The 23,844-nt window shown below is 33.7% G+C and overlaps 2 protein-coding genes across 4 annotated transcripts; one reads left to right on the forward strand and one right to left on the reverse strand.

Annotated features, from left to right (window-relative positions):
- Window positions 1-2,400: 2,400 nt before the first annotated feature.
- Window positions 2,401-4,608, forward strand: LOC140892159 (tRNA-splicing endonuclease subunit Sen2-1-like). The gene is made up of 3 exons (XM_073300926.1): window positions 2,401-2,666; window positions 2,782-2,915; window positions 3,729-4,608. The coding sequence occupies exon 3, from the start codon at window positions 3,734-3,736 to the stop codon at window positions 4,478-4,480; it is 747 nt and encodes a 248-aa protein (XP_073157027.1). The 5' UTR covers window positions 2,401-2,666; window positions 2,782-2,915; window positions 3,729-3,733; the 3' UTR covers window positions 4,481-4,608.
- A 13,929-nt stretch (window positions 4,609-18,537) lies between these two features.
- LOC140893087 (uncharacterized) lies at window positions 18,538-22,789 on the reverse strand. 3 transcript variants are annotated; one of them, XM_073302155.1, is made up of 11 exons: window positions 22,447-22,789; window positions 22,140-22,346; window positions 21,978-22,062; window positions 21,835-21,885; window positions 21,709-21,759; window positions 21,566-21,600; window positions 20,927-20,998; window positions 20,650-20,833; window positions 19,767-19,872; window positions 18,901-18,967; window positions 18,538-18,642 (listed from the first exon to the last, which is right to left on the reverse strand). In XM_073302155.1, the coding sequence occupies exons 1-7, from the start codon at window positions 22,653-22,655 to the stop codon at window positions 20,932-20,934; spliced, it is 705 nt and encodes a 234-aa protein (XP_073158256.1). In that variant the 5' UTR covers window positions 22,656-22,789; the 3' UTR covers window positions 18,538-18,642; window positions 18,901-18,967; window positions 19,767-19,872; window positions 20,650-20,833; window positions 20,927-20,931. The 3 variants fall into 3 exon arrangements, with proteins under 3 accessions (XP_073158256.1, XP_073158255.1, XP_073158258.1); XM_073302154.1 differs by having other exon boundaries at window positions 20,920-20,998; XM_073302157.1 differs by lacking the exons at window positions 18,538-18,642; window positions 18,901-18,967; window positions 19,767-19,872; ... (1 more) ...; window positions 21,566-21,600; window positions 21,709-21,759 and having other exon boundaries at window positions 20,919-20,998.
- Between the last annotated feature and the right edge of the window lie 1,055 nt (window positions 22,790-23,844).

Below are 23,844 nucleotides of genomic sequence, written 5' to 3' on the forward strand. Positions count from 1 at the left end.
TACAGTAGCCCATTTGTATCTTAAAGCATACATATTATTCAACCACTTATGGCTACTAAGATTGTATTTTTCATTCATAATCCTCCAGGTAGATTCAAATTCTTCCTCCGATTCGCAATGACTCATGCATTTATTCCACAATCTTTTAAATCTCGAATCACCATTCAAACTCCCAAAGTGTGACGGAGCATTTTGATTGATGTGCCATTGACATAACCGATGGTGAGAATATGGAAATACTGTTTCAATTGCATTCATCATAGCTTGACATTGGTCTGTGAAAATTATTTCAGGCTGCTTCCCTTTCATAGAATCAAGAAAAGTTTTGAACAACCATTCAAATGAACTCTCAGTTTCATCTGACATGAATGCCAAACCAAACATCACACTTTGCTTATGATGATTAATCCCAACAAAAGGAGCACAGATCAAGTTGTAACGATTGGTTCGATATGTGGTGTCAACTGATAAAAAATCACCGAAATACTCAAAATCAACTTGACATCTCGAATCCCTAAGGAAGAAGTTCATGACCCTATCATCATCATCTAACTGCACGTTCCAAAAAAAATTTGACTCTTTATTTGCCTTATTTATGAAATGATGAAGTAGCGCAGAAGCATCCCCATTCTCAACTTTTGTATGTTTTTCATACGACTAAGGTGATTATATACATCCTTTCGGAGAAAATTCAAATTATGTGACCCTTGGGCTTCATTTTCCATATATGAGACAACATTAGCCACAGATATCCCCGCATTTACCATTGCTTCTAAAGTGGATTTTTGAGCATGAGAAATATTACGTGATGATCTCAACAAATGCCTTTGATCAACAGCAACCATGTCATGATTATGATCAACAACAAACCTACCAACCTTCCACTCTCCCCCTTTTTGCCTGGTTATTCTGAGTTTAGCTTTACATTTACTTCTACTAGTTGGCTTCAAGTAAACATGAACTTTTTCATTAGAGCGTTTTTCATCTTTACTGCCTTCACATGAACACTCAAAATCTTTAGCTTGCAATTCAGTTGTACCAGGAAAATAACGTTGATCACCTTTTTTAACACTAAACCCTTTAGCATGTGCATAATTGCAATAAAGTAAATAAGCATCTTCAACACTTCTCACTACTTCTCCAACAAGTAGTTTACTCTCCAATTCATCTGCAATAGAGTTGGTAGATGATACCTCGACATTTTCAGGAGTCAGATTTGCAACTTCAAACTCTTCGTTGTTGTCTACCATCAAGCCTATAATTAAACAAAATTTTCAAATGTAAATAAAAATAATAATGAATCAAAGCTATGTGTCAAGTTATAAAAAATTTAGAAATGATCGTGTAGAACAAAATCAAGTTGCCTTCCTCATAGCTTAATCACCACTTTCTTCAAAAGAATCGATCAATACTTAAGGTTGGATAATATTAATTTATATTGTTTTTAGGATTTCTGCAAAAATGAGTGTTGCACATAGCTCATGCGCTGTTGAGCACATTGATGCGCGTTAGCGCATGAGCATGCGCTGTTGGGAATCAATGTTGCGCGTTTGCGCATAGCTCATGCGCTAATGATGCCCAACAGCGCATGCTCATGCGCAAACGCGCATCATTGTGCTCAACAGCGCATGAGCTATGCGCGAACGCGCATCATTGATGCGCAACTGAGCACTATATATTTTAAAAAAATTATGCCCCCGAATCGTTTTGGGTTTTGGTTGTAGCGTCCGGGTCTCACAAGAAGCAAGGCTCAAATCACAATATATATACACCACGATGAGTTACAAAATCACAGAACAATCACAAAACAAGAAACACTTTGAAAATCATGACAGAGAGAAAGAAAAACTCCACACTCACTGTGTTTTTATAAGCAACAAATTCTGGAGTTCACGGATGACTGTGGATTGAGCTCTCAATAGAAATCTAGAATTATTCTTTCCTAGAGATGCCAAGAGTTTTGAAATATGGAATTCTTCTTCCCAAGCTATGCGGAGAGTTTGAAAAATTGAATGATCCGAGGATGCAGATGGAGGACCGGACGGCGACGGGAGGGGTGACGAGAGACGGTGGGTGTGTTAGCCAAGATCAAGAACCAAATTTTTTTTTGAAAGTGAGGCGGGAGAGATGAGAGATGAGAGATCAGAGTTTAGCGCTAAGAAAACAAAAATCCTAAATTTTTATCACACCAAAGTTAACCCTGGTCAAGCAAATCAGTTTTGTAATTAAAAAAAAACACGATTTTCACCATTATTGAGTTTAAAAAATTTATGCCACGTGTCAAAAATTAAATGGATTGGGGCACAGCCCAAAGGCCAGCATAGACTTTCCCGCAATTAACACAAATTAAATATATACACATATCTTAGTTTTCTCTCTCCTAACATTATCCTTCAATTCTCTTCACGTTTCCTCCAAATTTTCGTCACCTTAAAATGGTCGTATCTTCTTTGTCCGTTGTGGATTTTCGAATGTAAATATAGATTCGGAACTCTCTCGACGAGAGCTATGTATTGATACCCAGCTCACAAGGTTCTATCGCGAGCTCCGGAGAACCCGTCGCTTCTTGCCGTCGTGTGCCGACGCCTCACGATGTCGGAAACCAGAAATTGATTGAGGGGATTTATTCCTCGTGGCATAAGCTTTCCTTTGGTACCAATATCGAGGTATAAATCGTGATTTCAAGCTAAACCCGAAACCCTAGCTTACGATTATTCCTGTGTCAGTTATCCTTCGATTTTCTTGGCTTATTTTACTGATTTTGGGTTATTGGTTGCTTAGAGTTGAGCTTAGGATCGTTTTGCAGCAAAACAACTCGTTTTCCGGTGAACAAGCGTAGCTGTGTTCGGCCATTTTCTTTTAACTTTTCCGGCTGAGCTGCATCACCGCATAGCACGACTTTGTTTCGAGTTGTGGTGAGTTAAGTTCGACTTTTTCCAGCTTTAAATTCTTGTAGAAAAGGCTACCGGTTAAGGAATTTTCACCGCTCGATTTAGTCCAAATTATTGGTCCGATTATTGATCAATTATTGATATTTGCTATATATATATACTTGATTATAAGTACGAACTTGCGACGATTTGAGGTTTCGAATAAATTCTCAGAATTTTGTTTCAACAGTTTCGAAAATTCAGAATTATAGTTTTGGGATTTTCGAAGGATTGTGTAACATGAATAAAGTATGAGGCAGCCCGATGTCTTAGAATGATTAATTATTATTATCGGACATTAATATGCAAAATTTTGAAATAAAAGGAAAAGGTTTGGAAATTTAATCGTTGGGATGTTAGTTTAGTGATATTAAAGCTAAAAATATATTTTGTGACTATTTAATTTAGAAATTAAATAGTCACAAAATTGTTGTCATTAGAAATTTGTTGAGAATTGCTTAACAATATTGTTTGGAATGATTCAACATATTATTTAATGTCTGTTTAGTTGGAACATTGGAACTAGTGAAAAATAGAATATAGACAGTAAAAGATAATCAAATCTTGTCAACGAATAAAGGAGTCCAACAACGAATAGTTGATATCATTGGGCAAGAATTTTTACATCATAATCTAGTTGCTTACCATGAACACAAAGTGTTTGATGAAGTGCACTCTTGTCAATTCCCCTAGTTCTTAATGTCCCTCTTACCACTCACTTCTCAATCATTTTTCCTTGTATCATTGCTTTGATCTTTTCACTAAGCAGCAAGAGATAATCTTGTTTTCTTGATGCAGGCTCGATGGGGCCGAGATGGAAAGGAAAAGCTGCAGAAGCAATGGCTCTCGCAGACCCCATGTCAAAAATAGTTTCTCGACTTCAATCATCTTTGATCGAATCTAATTCCCATGGAATCCTATCCGGTTACAGCGTTCTTCTTGCAGCACATCCAGAGCAAACTGAAATTTTGAATCAAGCTTGTTTTGGTCGCCCCATAATCACATGTGAGAGGGATAAGCAGTGGTTTCAATTGAGTTTGGAAGAAGCTTTTTACTTGTGTTATGTGATGAAATGCATTAAGATTATAGGTGAAAATAATCGTCCGATAAACGATACAGAGTTGTTGCAGTACATGACCTCCAAGAAAGATTGTTTCACAGTATTATTTAAAGCATACTCACATCTTCGAATGAAGAATTGGGTGGTGAGAGCAGGGTCTCAGTATGGTGTCGACTTTGTTGTCTACCGGCATCATCCAGCTCTGGTGCATTCAGAATATGCCGTACTCGTGTTATCAGAGGAAGATGACGATGCAAATGGCAGGCTAAGGGTTTGGTCTGATTTTAATTGCACGCTCCGTCTCTGTGGCAGTGTTGCAAAGACATTGTTGGTTCTTTTTATTAGCAAAAATGGTGGCAATGGGGATGTTTCTCCCTCATGTTTGGAGAATGATAATGTTGAGGAGAGGATCATTACCAGATGGATTCCAGAGCAAAGCCGAGAAAATCAAGGAATGGAACTTAAGAAATCATTTAAATCACAAGCTTAATTATAGTTCATATTACGGAGACCCAAATGTAATATTCAAGCCTCCTATCATGGGGGTGAAAGTCCATTTAATATATTTTGAGGTACAAAATACGAAAACCTTGTTATGTTTTGTTTTCGAGGAAATAATTTTGAAAAAACTAGTTGCATGTTTGGGAAAAAAACACTTAGTAAACTCATCATAAATACAAATCTAAATTATAACTGTAACGTCCAAGATTTTAAGTTATCGACTTGATCATATGCATGACATTTGAGTGATTTTTAAAGATTTAAAAGTTTATATTTTTATGTGTGCTAGACTTCAATTATTTTAAGTCTAACGTTTAAATGTCACTTCTGAGATTTTTATTTTAGATGATGATTTTTGGGGATGCATTATGGAGAAGAGATACTCGGGCACGATTAGAAGATTAAAATATATTTTATTTATTTATTTATTTATTTAGGTTCTTGGGTTACCTAGATATATATATATATATATATATAATATTTTAGGGAGTGGACTGGGCTTTTGATTGACTTCGAACCTGTTCGGGTACACTTCGATCGCAGAATCATCTCTAAATCATTTCTACTTTGTTATAAGGCAAGTTAAACTCCGTTTTTTCATGTATCGTTGAAGCCATATAAATTTTAAAGAGATTTGATGATGTTTTTTTAATGATCTAAACGCGATTTGATTAATTATGTGCAATGATATGAAAGTTTAGTGTGTGTTAGTGCATGTATGCTTGTACAATGTGTATACGGGTACTGTATGTATACATGTACTGTACACGTATGCTATGTGTATTGTGTGTGAACCATGGAATCTAGTACAGCCCATTTTTTTGGGGGTTTTATATATATATATAGAGTAAAATTCATTTTGATACACGAACTATTGGTAAAATGTCAAATTGGTACATGAACTATTGAAAATTGTTTAATTGCTACATAATCAAATTATAAAGTCAATTTTACCTTTCACCAACATTATTTTAAAGCCATGTTTTCAAAACCGGACCGGACCGACCGGTTCAACCGGTTCGACCGGGAACCGGTCACTGGTCCGGTCCGGATTGCTCCTAAAAACCGTTTTTACGGTCAGAACCGGTCAAAAACCGGTCGAACCGGTCAAAAAACCGGCCCAAAACCGGTCAAGAACCGGTTCAACCGGTTTTTCGATTTTTTTTATTTTTTTTTTGAAAAAAAATATTTTTAATTTTAAAACTTTAATTTAATATTTTAATATATATATATATATATACAACATTATTTGGAATTTATACTTCATGAAAAATATTATTTTAGCAATATTAGATTTTTTTAATTATTTAATTAATTTTTAAAAAAATATATAACTAAAATTAATATTTTGAATATATTTATATGGTTATTTAGTTTTCAAACTATGATAAATCTATATATTTTTCTATTTATATACATTTTTTAGGTTTTAAAATTTTAAAATATATTATTATTATATTATATTATATTATATAAATGGTTTTCCGATCCGACCGTCCGGTTAAAATGATCCGATCGGTTGGACCATTTTTTTAAGGTAAACTGGTTCGATCACTGGTCCGGTTATGAAAACATTGTTTTAAAGTTTAATATTTTTGTTAAATTAAAATAGATACACAATTTATTTTTAAAATTTTTTTATTAATACAATTATAAACATAAATTTATATTTATTTAAATTTTATATTATATAAAAGAGATCATACTCATTGTACGAAATATTGTAAATATTAATTAATACAAACATGCACATACACACATATATATAATAATTGATAAATTATATATTCAAAAATAATATATATTAAAAATATATAATAAAAGATATATATTTACTGTTTATCTATGCTATAATATTATTCTTTATATTAATAAAATTTAAAATTATATATATGTGTGTCTTTCATTTATAATCTATAAATTTTACGTTGAATATTTTTTCGTATAATGATATATAATATTCTTTTTATAATATAATAATTAGTAAATATGAATTTATATTTACAATTGTAATTAATATAATAATTTAAAAGATAAAAATATGTATGTAGTTCAATTAATCAATTTAATAACAATATTCAATTTAAAAGCAATTTAAGTAAAGGGCAAAATTGGCTTTTGAGTTTGATTATATACCAATTAAAAAAATTTTAATAGTTCATATACCAATTTGACATTTTATCAATATTTCATGTACCAAAATAATTTTTACTATATATATATTTATATATATATATATATATATATTTCAAGAATAATTAATAGTGTAGTAAATTTTTAAATCTTGTATGCTTATTGTTTAAAACTTTTCTATAAAATTCAGCTTATGATTTCGCCTTCTCAAGTCTTAAATACAGATACAAATGAAATATCTTTTTTGTTTTAGATTAATTTTTAAAATTATAATAGTTGTGTGATATGAATGTATTAAAAAGTGATATTTTTTATGATTTGAGAAAAAAATATATTACTTAAATAATCAAATTATTTGTTGTTGCATTAAAATAAATTGTAGTGGTTGAAAAAAAATGAAAAATTTTGAGTCTTATTTATTGTTGTATTACTCTAAATTCATGAAATTTTCAAATGAGTTTCAAAATATATTATAAATAAAATATATTATGTTTTCTTATAATAATATATAATTTATTAAATTAATTTTAAGTCCACCCTAATTCTAATTCCTAGATCCGTCCCTGGTGTGAACTGTGTGGGCAACGCGTGTGTCACGGTAACTAGTTATAATAAAATATGGTCCCACCATATTTAATTAAATATATATAAATATCATTATATATCTATATAGGGGTGGAGTCGGGTCGGGACCCGTCCTGTAACCCCCTTACCCGATTCTCGTCCCGATAGGAATTGAAATTTTTTTTCTCCCGATCCCGCACCCGAGATGTGTCGGTACCCGAATGTTTCCGTCGGGTCGGGAGAGGGTAATTCCGAATAATATTTTTTTTAAAAAAAATATTCTATGAAAATATTGTTTTGAAAAAAATTTATGAAAAAAATCAAACAATTTCTTAATACATTACAAATAAATTATAATTTCTTTATATATAACCATTAAAAAACTAAAATATTTTTTTAGTACATTACAAATAAACTAAAACAACTACTTGATTAATAAAAAAATATATAATTATTCATAATAATAAAAAAAATAAAATAAAAAATTATAACTCAATGTTAATATTAAAAAAGATAAATATAAAAAAATTATATGGTATATAATTATAAAACATTAATATTAAAACATAAAATTAAAAAAAATTATTTTTTTAATTAAAAAATATTATTTTTATATTCGGGTCGGGTCGGGAATCCCGTCGGGAAGGGTTGACTATCCCGATCCCGACATTGATCGGGTCGGAAAAAATCCCGAACACTCGGGTCGGGAAAAATTCGGGACGGGAAAAATTCGGGACGGGAACGGGTTGGGAATCGGGACGGGTCGGGATTTTTGTAAAATTTGCCACCCCTATATCCATATATATCATATATATATGTATGCTTCATGGGCCTTTTACAGTGCTCTCAAAATTTCTATAAGTTCTTATAAACTTATTTATAAAATTATCTATCGATCCAATCAAATTTGTTCTATCATAAATTCAACTCTTTGAATTTATTATCTCAACGAGAACAGAGAAACCACTACTTGTGTGACCCTCAATGGTTCAGGGATACAGCTATCTGTGTATTCACAATTCTTTGTGATTTAGGACATTGTCCTTTATATGGGCTTACCCTTATTAACCTCATTCTATGCATCAACTCTTTGATCGTAAGAATGTGAGAACTCATTTCTGATTTGATCCATCGAATCATGGTAAAAGCGTTAAGTAGCATCGCCCCATAATTTTCTAGTTATCACTGATAGTGCCTGTAAGAACCAATCGATTATGGTTAACGTACATTACAGTCCTTTCATCTCATATATCCCGATCGAATCTGCAACCATTGGTTCATCGAGGGTTGAATGTGAAGTTTGATAACGATGTGATGCATCTTTGAAAATACATAGTGGCATCGCATGTGCAACTAGGTAAACACTTTACCCCTACTACACATCTTACACTCTGGCCAGACATTCCTTGCACTATTATCTTACTAGATCACATATGATATCCATACCCGTAGGTGAGCGGTGAATTCCCGACTACAATTCACTGACTCCTACATGTGTTACAATTGTACCCAATCTCGCCATCTAATGACCCTCATGGAGTCGGTAAACAAGTCAAAGCACAGTACTAGCATGTAGAGCCTCAGTGTTGTCTCGGGTCGTAAGGACTAATGGTGTACAACCATAACCACGGACTTATCCACTCGATGAATGATAACCACTTGAGAAGTTCGAGGGAGGTTAGTTCAGTGAACTCATCATATGAGCACCAATCTGTATGATTGAACATTTCTATGTCCATACCAATGAAACGTGGTACACATTATCGCAAATTCTAGTATCAAGCTCGAGCGATCCTTATCCTTATTTTGGACGGCTCAATCGACTATGATCTTGATTTAAAATATACAATAATTTGAAATATGTGTTTCATGATTGTCATCACATGTAAAACCTCATATTTATTTACTATAGTATATTCAAGGTCTTTATCTATACAACTTGCATGGTTATGCAGATTAAAAAATTTCAAAATTGAGAGTAATTATATTAAAATAAAGATTATTTTTACACTTGAGTCAATAAAATTCTCAGCCAATAGTTGGCTTTCAAGACATCTACTCTAACAATATCTCAATTGCCCTAAAGCCAACAATTTATTAATTTTAATCTCATTGTTTCGCGATGCTTCTCAAACAATGGTACTTGCAAGGGCTTTGTTAGTGGATCAGCAATGTTATCTACTGAGAAAACTCTCTCGATTGATATGTCTTCTCTTCCCACAATCTCCCGAATGATGTGGAATTTCCTCAGTATGTGTTTGGATCGCTGATGAGACATTGGTTCCTTTGCCTGAGCAATGTCACCAGTGTTGTCACAGTATACCGGGACTAGATCAACTCCATTTGGAATAATGACAACTCTTGGACAAAATTCCTCATCCAAACTACTTCTTTGGCTGCAGCAGATGCTGCAATGTATTCAGCTTCTGTGATGAAATCCGCAACTGTGTCTTGCTTGGAACTCTTACAAGAAACAGCTGCACCATTAAGCATGAATACAAAACTAGAAGTCAATTTCGAATCATTCACGTCACATTGTCAGCTAGAATCAGTATATCCTTCAAATTTTAATTCTCCACCCCTATAAACCATGAACAAATTCTTAGTCCTTCTCAAGTACTTAAGAATATCTTTCACGGCTTTCCAATGCAATAAACCAGGGTTAGCCTGATATCTGCTTGCAACACTCAGAGCATACTCTATCAGGGCATGTTGATATCATATCGTACATGATACTACCAATGGTTGACGCGTAGGGAACACATGTCATCATTTCTATCTCTTCATCAGTCTTGGGGCACATTGATTTAAATAGAGTAACACCATGGCACATTGGTAAGTATCCTCTTTTGGACTCTTCCATAGAAAATCTTTTTTGTATGATATCAATATAAGTGGATTGGGTGACCCCAACATCCTATTTAATTTATCTCTATAGATTTGTATTCCCAATACATAGGATGCTTCATCCATGTCTTTCATGGAGAATACTTGCTAACCATAATTTAGTTGATTGCAATAATCCTAAATCATTCCCAATGATGAGGATATCATCAACGTCAAGTACTTGGAATGTCACTACATTCCTACTAACTTTCTTGTACACACATGGTTGCTCAGGATTTTTAACAAAACCAAACTCTTTGATAGTGTTATCAAATCTGAGATTCCAACTCCTAGATGCCTGCTTGAAACCATAGGTCGATCTCTGAAGTTTGCATACCTTATGCTCACTTCTTACTGATGTGAAACCCTCAGGTTGAGACATATAGATCTTTTCTTTAATGTCTCCATTGAGGAATGCTGTTTTCACATCCATTTGTCATATTTCATAGTCATACGATGCAGCTATGGCTAGCAATATACTAATGGACTTGAACATAGCGACTGGTGAAAAGGTTTCCTCATAGTCAACTTCTTGTCTTTGAGTATATCCTTTAGCCACTAGTCTCGCTTTGAAGTCACTACCTTCCCATCCGCCCCAAGTTTTCTCTTGTAAATCCATTTGCATCCTATGGGAACAATTTCCTTAGGTGGATCTACTAAAGTCCATACTTGGTTCGAATACATGGAGTCCATCTCGGACTGCATTGCTTCAAGCCATTTAGATGATTCAGCATCAGATACCTCTTTTTTGAAATTTTTTGGATCACATTCATCACTAGGCTCATCATGGTCTTGATCATGAAGAAGTGTATATCTAGTAGGCAGTCTGATTATTCTATCAGACCTTCTAGATGTGTGTGATTCAACCACTAGATGTTGGAGATTAGGTTCAACTTCTACAGTCGGGGGTATATCTCAAATTTCCTCGAGTTCTATCATCTCACCTTTTCTATCTAATAGAAACTCCTTCTCTAAGAAGGTGGCATTTCTCGAAACAAACATATTTGTTTCTTTGGGATGATAGAAATAATATCCAACGAAATTCTTTGGATATCCCACAAAGTAACACAAAATGGATCTACTATCCAATTTGTCTCCTACTGTCTGCTTCACGTAAGCAGGACATCCACATATTCTCATATAAGAATATTTGGGAAATTTTCTCATCCATATCTCATATGGTGTTTTATCCACTACCTTTGTATATACATTATTCAAAAGCATTGTTGCAGTTTCAAGCGCAAAGCCCCAAAACGAAGGCAATTCAGTGAATCACATCATAGATCGAACCATGTCCATCAACGTTCGATTTCGACGTTCAAAAACACCATTCAATTGTGGCATTTCTGGTGGAGTCCACTGTGAGAGAATCTCATTCTCTTTGAGATAGTCCAAAAAATCAGTACTCAAGTATTCTCTACCTCGATCATATTGGAGTGTTTTAATACTTTTTCTCAATTGTTTCTCTACTTCAGATCTGAATTCTTTGAACTTTTCAAATGTTTCAGACTTGTGTTTCATCAAATACACATACTCATACCTCAAGAAATCATTAATAAAGGTAATGAAGTAGGACTGCCCATATTTAGTGCTAACACTTAGCGGGCCACATATGTCTGTGTGGATCAAATAAAAAAAATCATGTGCACGTTCCACATTCCCTTTAAAGGGAGTCTTGGTCATTTTTCTTTCAGACATAATTCACAAGTAGGTAGAGAGTTTTATATCTGACATGTCAAACATGCATTCTCCCACTAGTTTGTGCATCTTTCTTTGGGAAATATGACCTAATCTAACATGGCATATATGTGCAAGGTTTTGAGTATCTTGTTTTCTTTTTTTTTGTTGTTATTGTTTGGACATTATTTAATAGAATATATTTTAATTTTAAGTTGTAGAGATCGTTTTGTAATTCACCAGTTCCAATCAAACATTTATTCCTATATATATTGCAAACACATTTTGCAAAAACATAAGAATAACCATCTCTACCAAGCATAAAAATAAAAATAGTGTTTTTAACCAAATCAATAACATACGAAATATCTCTTAAAAGTAACTTCAAATCATTGTTTAATATCAAAGTAATATCTCCTATGGCCTTGACAGCAACCCTTGGTCCATTTCCAAGTCTTAGAAAGGTCTCATCTTCTCTAAGTCTCTTGCTTCTTGACATCAACTGCAAATCATTGCATAGATGAGATTCACATCCGGTATCCAATACCCAAGAAGAATAATTGAATGAGATATTAATTTCAATATAAAACATACCATAGGCAGAACGTTTTTGGGCTAGATATTCAGTGCAATTACGCCTCCAACGTCCAGGCTTGTTGCAGAAGAAACAGACTTGTTCAGATTTATCGGGCTTTTTGGGGCCTTGAGCAGGCTTTTTGTATGACTTCTTATTGGACTTGTTCTTAATTGTAGGGGCAGAACGTTTCTTTCCCTTGTTTTGGGCTCCCTTTTTCGTCCCAGACGACGAGCCCACAAACAGAACAGGCTTTTCTTTCTTGATTGTGGCCTCATAAGTAACAAGCATGTTGACCAACTCTTCAAGGGTGGCCTCTATATTGTTCTTATTAAAATTTACCAAAAATTCGTCGAACGAGGAAGGTAGTGATATCAAGAGAATGTCATTCGAGAGCTCATAAGGTAAAACCATATCGAGTCCCACCAACTTCTCAACTAGCCCAATCATCCTAACACCATGCTCATGGACCGAAGCCCCTTCTCGCAAGCGTGTACTCATGAGTTCTTTAATAGTAGCATGTCTTCCTGATCGTGCTTGAACACCGTATAACGCTTTCAGATGAAAGTGAATGTCAGCAGCATTCACAGCATCCTCGAACCGCATTTGCAGTTCATTCGACATAGAAGCAAGGATGTAGCTCTTAGCTTGAAGATCATGGTCCCACCATTTCTCAAGCTTGGCTAACTCAGTCGCACTGATGCTAGGAGCTGCATCCTTCGGTGGCTTCTTTTCAAGCACATACGCAATCCTTTCAGAGTTCAAAACAATCTTTAATTTTCTTAGCCAGTCTTGATAATTAGGTCCCGTTAGCTTGTTTTGATCGAGAATAACAGAAAGTGGATTGCGTGTCGTCATCTTAAACATACTGAAAATAAAAAAACAGATAATCGTTAATAATTATTTTAAAATAATTTTAAGATATAAAATATGGACTTTAATTTTATAAATTTTTCTCCCACTATTTTGATATTTTCACCACCCTCTGATGAAAACGAGAAATCTTATTTCCTTAGTGAGCACGTAGAGTCGAATCTAGACAATCATGATCCCAAATAATATCAGTCAATCACAATTTCTAAAAGGTAGAGCTCAATTGCATCCCTATGCAAACTCTACGTGTTTTCGCCTCACTCTTGATAAGGACCCAATAATATGACATCGTTTATCTTCGAGTGTCAAGCCGACCCATCAATGTTGAATCGTAGTAGACGGTATCCATGAGTTTCCTCAATAATATGAGCTAAAGTCATGGGAGTTCCACCCAATTCACATCACCTATTTCAGTGGAAGTCACAAATTTCCGACATCCAGGTCTCCCCAATAATATGAGTCAGACACTGACCGCGGATAGCGTTCATCATGAAACCACCGTTGATGAAAGTCAAAAATAAATTAAACTCTTTTAATTTTTACTTTTGTGGCTTGATATAAATTTTGAATAATATTCAAAATGAGGGATTTTAATTTTGAAATTGTCTCATCATTTTATTTAAAATCGTGTGCCATGATTTTGTATGTTTGCCGGTACATGCAACTATATTATCTAATAATATACATATACTCGCATATTACTATATATCATATATATCATAATATGACAATTAAATAAATAAGGATGATCGATTGCCAATACTATTAGATCCATGCGAGCCAAGCATGGATCTAAGTCCAAATCCTAGGTAAATGTAAGGATGCAAATGCAACTTATTACATAAGCTTTCAATATTTTACATGTCTTCATCTTGATCATTCAGCCACCATCTTCCAATCTTGATCTCCCACTATTTATAATAATTACATTAGAATAGATATGGCACATAAGGGATACATCTCACGGGGTGGGAACGAGCCATAAACCAGACCCACTTTTATTTTATCAAATAAAATTATACAAATTTAGACATGAAAAATATCCTAACATACACCTAGCACATTGGAGACATGAAAAATATCCTAACATACACCTAGCACATTGGTCATGACTCTCGATCATCCTTTATGCATATAATATCATATATTATAAAATCATTAAGTCATATATCTTGTAATTTTATTACTAACCGTCATAATTTTTAAATGAATTAACAAATTAAATAAACTCTTTAATTTAATTTTCAATTAATTCAATAATAATTAATTTCTTGTAAAACTCATTTTATTATAAATAATTAAAATCATATTCTAATTATTTATTTTATAAGAAAATATTCATAATTTTATTTAAAATTAATTAAGGGTAAACTTGTCAAATTTTTGCAAAATTTCAGTTGTACCAAAATTAATTTAAATTATAAAAAATCGCATCGACCCAAAACTCTTTTCGAAAAACCGTAGGTGAGGCTGCCCGAAGCTTTTCTGGGCAGCTCACCACCCGTACGCTGCCCGAACAACTCGGGCAGCCTGCAATTTTGCTGTACGGACCCATGCTGCAATTAACAATTGGGCCCGTGCATTATGTCTCAATAGTAATCGTGAATTGCAATTGCAATTCATGAATCACGGTACTGTAGAAATTCGAGAATAACAAATTACACAAATTTAAAGCACTACGATTTTTCTGAATTTTTTTATGTGGTTAGAAATAAAAAAAACCCAACATAAAATTAACCATTCAATATAGAAAAATTGGCTCTGATACCACGGTTGGTATATCGTTTTTCTCGTGTCCAAGACACAGCAAAATTTTAAAAATTTTATTTTGACGTTCAAAATATAGTTGGACACTCGTATGGTTAAAAGATCATTCAAATGTGTTATGAGATATACCTTCGGTGAATAAATTCAGTTGGCTCCAACTATTCCGTGACTAACGGAAATAGCTCTTGTTTTATATTCCTACGAATGATCAACTGGAATATCTCCTTTCTTCGATCTTCAAATGAAGTTCACGACTAGATTTTATGTTCCTTTTCTAAATCGCATTTAAGAAGAAAGAAGAAATTTACATTGAGATTAAATGAAGAAATTGATGGAATCAATTCTTCAATTGAGCTTTTGGGTGGCCGAAGGTTTGCAAGAAGATGCAAAGCTTCCGCCTCTCCTTTTGAGAGCTTCTCAATTGTGAAATAATTGGAGTTGCCGACGCTCTCTTTCAATTCTTAATTGAGAATTGCAATTGCCGACACTTTTCTTTAAGACTCAGTTTCAATAATTTTGCATGCATTAATTTGAAACAATAATGTGTGTATATATATATTATAATATATATATATATAGCTTTTTTATGGTGCCTAACACTATATGTCCACTTCATGTCCACCATGTACAAGTCAACTCATCTATTGTACCGGTCAACTCATCTATTGTACATGGTGGGCATATAGTGTTGGACACCATAAAAGAACTCTATATATATATATATATACATATCATTATATATCCATATATATCGTATATATATCTATATATATATATGCTTCGTGAGCCTTTTACAGTGCTTTCAAAATTTCTATAAGTTCTTATAAACTCATTTATAAGCTTATATATCGATCCAATCAAATTTGTTTTTATCATAAATTCAACTCTTTGAATTTATTATCTCAACGAGAACAGGAAAATCAGTACTTGTGTGACCCTCAATAGTTCAGAGATATAGCTAGCCGTGGGTTCACAACTTTTTGTGATTTAGGACTTTGTCCTTTATATGAGCTTACCCTTATTAGTCTCATTCTATGCATCAACTCTTTGATCGTAAGAATGTCAGAACTCATTTCTGATTTGACCCATCGAATCATGGAGTTAAGTAGTATCGTCCCATGATTCCCTCATTGATAGTACTTGCAAGAACCAATCGATTATGATTAACGTACAATACAGTTCTTTCATCTCATATATCCCGATCGAATCTGCAACCATTGGTTCATCGAGAGTTGCATGTGAATTTTGATAACGATGTGATGCATCTTTGAGAATACATAGTGACATCGCATGTGCAACTAGGTAAACACTTTACCCCTACTACCATCTTACACTCTGGTCATAGATTCCATGCACTATTATCTCACTAGATCACATAGGATATCCACACCCGTAGGTGAGTGGTGAATTCTCACTACAATGCAATGACTCCTACATGTGTTGCAACTATACCCAATCTCACCACCTGATGACCCTCATGGAATCGGTAAACAATTCAAATCATAGTACTAACATGTAGAGTCTCAGAGTTGTCTCGGGTCGTTAGGACTAATGATATACAACCATAACCACAAACTTATCCACTCGATTGATGATAACCACTTGGGAAGTCCGAGGGAGGGTAGTTCAGTTAACTCATCATATGAGCACCAATATGTATGATTGAAACATCTCTATGTCCATACCAATGAAACGTGGTACACATCATCACAGATTCTAGTCTCAATCTCGAGTGATCCTTATCCTTATTTTGGACGGCTCAATCGACTAGGAACTTGATTTAGAATATACAGTAATTTGAAATATGTGTTTCATGATTGTCATCACATGTAAAACCTCATATTTATTTACTATAGTATATTCAAGGTCTTTATCTATGCAGCTTGCATAGGTATGCAGATAAAGAAAATATCAAAATTGAATAAAAAAATAATTATATTAAAATAAAAATTATTTATTACACTTGAGTCAATAAAATTTTCAGCCAACAGTTGACTTGCAGGACATTTACTCTAACACCAGCAATTGCTAACCCAACAACAGTTAAGTCAGTCCTCCATGCCTAGCCTGGAGCAGGGAGCTAGACTTGCAGATTTCCTTCAATATTTAGATTTGAGCATGTTGGTCTGCTCTTTCCTTTCATGTTGGAACCTGTCAACATTGAACTTTAATCAGCATGCGTCTCATGTTGAAGCAAAAGAGCTTCTTTCCAGTATAATTGCAAGCTTAGAATTGCAACCGCAATATCATTTTGGTACGATCTTATTGAATTCAAGCTTTGGTTAGATTTTCTTTTTCTTTTTTTAAATAGTTTTTTTTTGTGAATGCTCAACCCATCTACATTTTTGTCTAGCTAACTCATAATCAACTACATTTCTAAATAATTTTCCTTATTTGATCTGTTTCCAGCAATTCAAGCTTTGGTTTGATTTTCTTTTTCATATTTATTCTCGTGATTTCCCTCACCTCGGGCTAGCTGTTACATTATGTTCTACCATGTGATATGGATAAGCAATTTCTGAAGATTTATTACACAAAATAATTCCTTCAGGGTCATTCTATTAGTATAGTCTAAATGTCTAATTGATATTCTTGTTCTTTTTTTCCTCTTTGTGGGCCCAATCCATACTAGTATACTTTTGCTTCATCTCAAGATCTCTTTATCCTTTGAAGGCATCTGGTAGATAACTCCCCATATTTATTAATTATAGTCTATCATTACCATATTTAACTCGGTTTGATCAGTTTGATTCATTAATGAATGGTTGTTTTTTTTATTGTTCACTAGTAGAAAAATTGCATAAGACTTCGGTTAATAACCGAAGTCGTAGGAACTTAATTACCGAAGTAGTGTCACGTGAAGTAATAGGGTACTTTTTTACTTCGCTTAATCGCCGAAGTCTTATACCTTAAATTACCGAAGTCTTTGGTTATTTTTTGGGGGCAGAATTGGACCGATACCAAAGTAAAAACATATATTTTACTTCGCTCATTTCATAAGTTACGAAGTCAAACATATGCTTATACTTCGTTAATTAATGAATTTAATGCAGTAACAACTATGATTATACTTCGGTTCATATACGAAGTGAAATATTGTGTTTTACTTCGTTAATTTCTTTTATCACCGAAGTAAAATGAAATCTTCTACTTCGCTTATTAATGAAAATACTGAAGCCATAGAATAGTTTTTACTTCATCAATTTCATTAACAGACGAAGTGATATAATATCTTTTACTTCGTTAATTTCCTATATTACCGTAGTAAAATGCATTCTTCTACTTCGTTTATTAATGAAATTTTCGAAGTAATAGAATTTGTTTTACTTTGGTATTTTGATTAATATACGAAGTAGAATATAATAATTTACTTCCATATTTGTCGATTACTAAAATTTTCGAAGCAATAGAATACATATGACTACAACATTTATTCCAAAACGACGAACATCCATAAATCCACAAGTATATTCACCAAAATAACCCGAAAATATGCATGTATCCACAAGTATTTTAAAAAAACTAAAATTGTATCCACAGAGACAAAACAAAGTATTATCCCAACGTGCACGACACATTTAGGCACCTACATAGGAGTAGACGAATTCACTCCATTCACTTCTAACTTCATCAAATTGATCTTGGCTGTAATATTGGTTCTTGATGGATCCTGCAAACTGAAATGTAAAAAAAGATAGATCAATGTCAATAGGAAACTCATCATCTTCTCCAACTGTGGATTTTCTCATTCAACCATCTCCTATTGGCATAAAGCTTTTGAGATGATAATGCAAGTAGAAACTTATTGTTTTGGCCTACAATGATAGACAATAAACTTGATGAAGTACATGGGATAACGCCTGCATACAAAGATACCAAGGACAATTTCGAGGAGTCAATCAAATCATTATTCTATTATTAACATAATCTACTACCTCCTTGGTCACTATAGTTTTCCATGCATCGTCTCGATTTCTTCTCCATCAGTGAGTCAATGTAGATCTGCATCAGTAAAATTAAATCCTTATAGAAAAAAAAACCAAAATATGTAAAATTGACTTGTTCTAGTTAGTAATCAATGTCCTCGTATTTTACCATCTAACACAAATACCCTGATGCACTTGATAGATCAATAATTTCAAGAGCTCCAAGAACTCCAACTTTAGCAAGTTTAATGTTTATTACATCCGCAAGATTTTCTTTCGCTATTTTTTCTACATCATCTAAACTACGGCAACTTTCATATATCGGCATCAACAGATACCCTGTATTTGTTTCTTTCTATTTCACTAACATAACCAATACCTTCCTAGTTGTCTCTGTGAATTGGTTGTTCAAAAAGAATGGGTCACCTCCATTTATGCAAGTGGTGTTGGAGTTAATTGCATCGTGGTGTTCTATCATTGTGAAGGTGATGGATATATATCGATGTATATATATTGCATCTTCCAAACTTACTGAGAACGGGTAAAATTCACCTGTGCGTGTGTGTGTACGAATGGTATCTAATATTAATATTTATATTTACTCAAAAATGAAAATTATGTGGTCGTCATTATTATTTTATACATTGTATTAAAGATAAAAATAAAATCCTACAGAGATTTTTGTCTCAAAGTAAAGTAGAATTATAAAAGAAGAGGCGAAAGTGGAGAAGATTTTGCTGTTTAAACCAAAGCCAAACTATAAACTCTCAAATGTTCAACTGGGTTATTTTTTTACTGTCCTCAAGAAAAGGAAAAAAAAGAAAAAAATTCCAATAAATTTCAGAAATAAAGCACAGCAGTACTGAATCACAAACCTGTGAAAGTAATAGCTGGCTAGATATTTGCATGTCTAGAGAGTGCTTCCATGCAATTCTCTTTGCTCATGTTAAACGTCATGCACTTCTCTATCAAGTGTTGTACCTGTTCAATTATATATACATATATATCCACAATTTAAACCATTATAATCTACAATAAACATATGGTTAGTACTAGGAAAATTCAGTATTATTTAATTTGTTCGCCATAAATATGAAATTATTTACACCTCAAGAATCCATCGATTAGAGTTTTTAATCCGTATCTCAATCGATCTCTTTCGAATATGCAAATATATATTCCATCACATATGCAAAGAAGTAAGAAAAGAAAGCTGGTAATGATATGTACATCATGAGTTTACCGTGTGTATGTATTGAGCAGAAGAGTATGATGCCATGTGAATATATGAATGGATGGGTGTTCTTGAAAACTATTGTGAAAGAAATCAGAGGGTGGGTCGGTAGGTATATGGATAATCGGATTCAGAAAATTAAGAAATTAATTAGGTGGTACCAGAAGCTTGCATTAATGGAACCAACGATTGGTAACCGCTTCTTTTCTTTTCTTTTCCCAACACTTAAAAATCAGTCAAACGATTCATTAACTAAAAAAATAAAATTCCGATTCTTCTCATCAGATCTCTTCGATATGATTCCAGATACTCGATCACATGCTCTTCGCCTAATGCACTTAGCAGATGCTGCAACCAGCTGAAAACTCTTCAAACAAATCTCCGATCGTTCGCCGGTTAAATCGGATGCGTATTAGAGAAATGACATTCTGATCTTCAGGAGATCACGTAGAAGAAATCGAGCACTTGCGATCCATATATGGATTATAAAGCGAAAAATGAACCTAAAATGAAAGAAAACTTACGAGGTAGATTGGTGAACAGAGCTTCGTTGGTTGCGATGGAGACCGACACTTTCTAGCTGAACATGAAAGCAACTATACTGTTATGTCTGTTGTTATTTCATTTGAAAATCCACCGAAGAGTTTCCATAATGGTAGTCCAATGATGTTTGCAACTGCATCAATCAGTGCCATCTCAACTTCTGCCCTGACCTCCATCATCAGATATATATTCGTAAGCGTGATAAAGTTCTAAATTCTAATTGTACACAAAAGGAAGATCAATAAACTCACATTTCACCTAAATTACATTCCCACAACAGGGCTGATTACATTCCCACCAAGGAGGAAAAAAGGAAGACAACTCGACCACCTACATGAGATTATCAGAACAATACAATAGACAAACTTTCAGTGTTTCAACAGCATGATAAATTTGGCTACAAACTTTCAGTGTTTCAACAGCTTGAATGTATAATGAAATGGAATGTCTTACATAATAAATTTAGATAGCAAAAAATAGTGAGTAAAACCAAAGGGACTTGAAATTTGTATGCACAAGAGAAATAAAATACAATCGACTAAATTGATCTTGGGATGTATCCTTATGAATCCTCTGTTTATTTTGGGCCAACTACTATCACTTTCATTAAAACAAATGAATCAAAATCTAACTCAGCGTATACTTTAGTCCAAAAGAACTCATTTCGAGTTTCGAGCCAAGTTTCGAACGAGCTCAAATTATTGAAATTGGAACACATCAGCAACATCCAAGCAATATGCTAAGAAAAAATCATAGAAGTCATTTGTGAGTTGAATGAGGATTTAAATAGGCAACTAACTAATTCACAAGATGACGAAATCTCAGACTAAATGGGAAAGTGAAGCAAAAAATGGGCATATCTCTCTAAATAGGCATATGAAGCAGTTCGTTTTTTACCTGAAAGCTACAACTTCCAAAAATTCAGTAGCAATCTGGCACGACAGCGAAATACATATCACATTTCACATCTAAGCACAGTATGATATAGAGGAATTGACTGATCATAGTGAAATTAGCTAATAATAAGTAATATTACGCACCCCACTTTTTTCTTTTACTTCTCTTATAGCTCCCAAATGGATCTCCTCTAACTGAAATGTTAGAAACAGAGAGCATAAAACATTATAAACAACTGAAAACATGTCATATGATGCAAATCGCAATACCTCATGTTTGACATCATTTTGGATCTTCAATATATTATCTATCATCCCAATCTGTAGGATAAATACATGTATGCAAGAAATCATTAGTACTATCTAACTACATCATATTTCTTTTATTCATATTCAATAAACTCTGCACTCAACTCAGAAACAACTTTAAATTCAATATTTCTTTTGTCGGGCTGCTGCACCTCTTCATAGAAATGGACACTTTCCCCAGCCAAACAGCTACATAGATAGAACATAACTCAGTTGTATGTCAATAGAAGAAACAATATGTACTTTAACAGAGGACTTCTAAGCACCTATCGGCAAATTCCATGAAAGACTGGTGAAATCTTTGGTTCAAAAGAAACTTATCCAAAGGTTCGTTTTGATCCACCAAGTGAGCTGGTTCTCTCTGACATAGAACACCAGATTCAGGCATGATACCCAGGACGTCGCCCATTGTCTTGCATTCCAGGTGTTCTTTTCTCCTCAAGCTCCAGATGTAAGCATGATTAAAAGAATAACTAGAGACATAACGAAGAATAATATATTAAGCCAATCGACAATAATTTCAAATTGACAAAGAAATTAATTTAGGCTGTAGACCAACCAAAAGCTATTCACCAGCGAGAATAGGGCCGAAGCTCGGGGGAGGATCCAACAGCGGAGGAGAGGCCCACCGATTGAACAGTGGAAGAAGTGAATCGAGGACGATTGTGTAGCTTGAGACTCAGATGCCAGCGAGAATAAGCGACGAAATTGCTTCCACCACGGGAACTACAAGGGATTTCTGGGCTCGGGACCCGCAATGCCAATGTCGCCGCCTTCAACATCTTTCGAAACTCCGATGCATCATATATACATACATGCTTGAATGTGCATAAGCGGGGAGCAAGCTGGAACGAAGCAAAGAAAGGGGGGAGACAAATGGAAAAGCCCTAAATGGATTTGCACTTGGAGATCGAGAGAAAGGGGGAGACGAAGCTGGGGTCTAAAGTTAATCGAGAAAATGAAAATCACGAATTTTAAACAGATCAACATATTACTTCGCCAAATAGAAATTAAAAATTTATTTTCACCTTTTTACTTCATCAAATTAAATTTGATGAAGTAAAAAGTCACTTAAAATTTAAGTGAAGCCCGTTTTTTTTAATTGACGAAGTCTAAAATATATTTTACTTCATTAATTTTATAACCGCAGTAAATAACTATGTATTACTTCGGTAATAGTGATTGCCGAAGTAAAAAATAGCGAAGTAATATGCAGAAATTCTACTAGTGGTTGACTGCTATTTTGTATATCGATTAGATTCCATGCATGAAGCTTCTTTCCTAGGAACTTACATTTATTTTAAGGCTGTGTTTGGATATAAATATTTCAAATCTATGAATTTCAAATACAATTTTGTTCTTTAGAAAAGTAACACCATAAACACCAAATCCATTTTTTTTTTATGTTTGTATGGTTATTCGTGATAGTTATGATGAATTTTAAATTCAACCAACAAAATGATGATTTGGAATCCATTTAACCCATAAGTAATGTGTAAATAATTAAGTTATAAATTAAAATTTTTTATATTTCATTATTAACACAAAAATAATAATCGAAATCCATGGATTTGAAATACTTACATCCAAGCACAACCTAAGAGATCTGCTTCCTAATTCTTCACGTCTTTTGAATCTATATGTATTAATAGAGAACTGTTTTCAGTGTTCAACACGGGAGGCAAGAAACGCTAGCTAGTGGTATGTTTGGGAACACAGGGTGCATTTGGGCACAAAGTAATCAAACTATTCAACAATCTGGCGTAAGACATTGGGGAAATATGTTTGAAGATGATAAAGATGGCCTACAATGCATTTTAATTTTAGAAAGCACAGAGATCTTATGAGCTGTTTTATGACCAACTCTGGCTCATCGCGCGACACGACACAAACCTTTTCCGCAATCTACCAAGTTAGGTTTTGTATGGTAACAACACTTTAAATGCTTTAATCTAATCTCAACTTCAAAGA

The sequence above is a fragment of the Henckelia pumila genome, chromosome 3 (assembly GCF_033568475.1).
Source record: "Henckelia pumila isolate YLH828 chromosome 3, ASM3356847v2, whole genome shotgun sequence".
Lineage (NCBI taxonomy): Eukaryota > Viridiplantae > Streptophyta > Magnoliopsida > Lamiales > Gesneriaceae > Henckelia > Henckelia pumila.

What these genes read in the sequence shown, in the direction of transcription:
- LOC140892159 (XM_073300926.1), top strand. Translation starts at nt 3,734, where the DNA reads ATGGGGCCGAGATGGAAAGGAAAAGCTGCAGAAGCAATGGCTCTCGCA.
- LOC140893087 (XM_073302155.1), bottom strand. Translation starts at nt 22,655, where the DNA reads ATGTTGAAGGCGGCGACATTGGCATTGCGGGTCCCGAGCCCAGAAATC. An exon ending in CTTCGGCCCTATTCTCGCTG is followed by an intron (nt 22,347 to 22,446) that starts GTGAATAGCTTT and finishes TTATGTCTCTAG; the next exon opens with TTATTCTTTTAATCATGCTT. An exon ending in AAAATGATGTCAAACATGAG is followed by an intron (nt 21,760 to 21,834) that starts GTATTGCGATTT and finishes CTAACATTTCAG; the next exon opens with TTAGAGGAGATCCATTTGGG.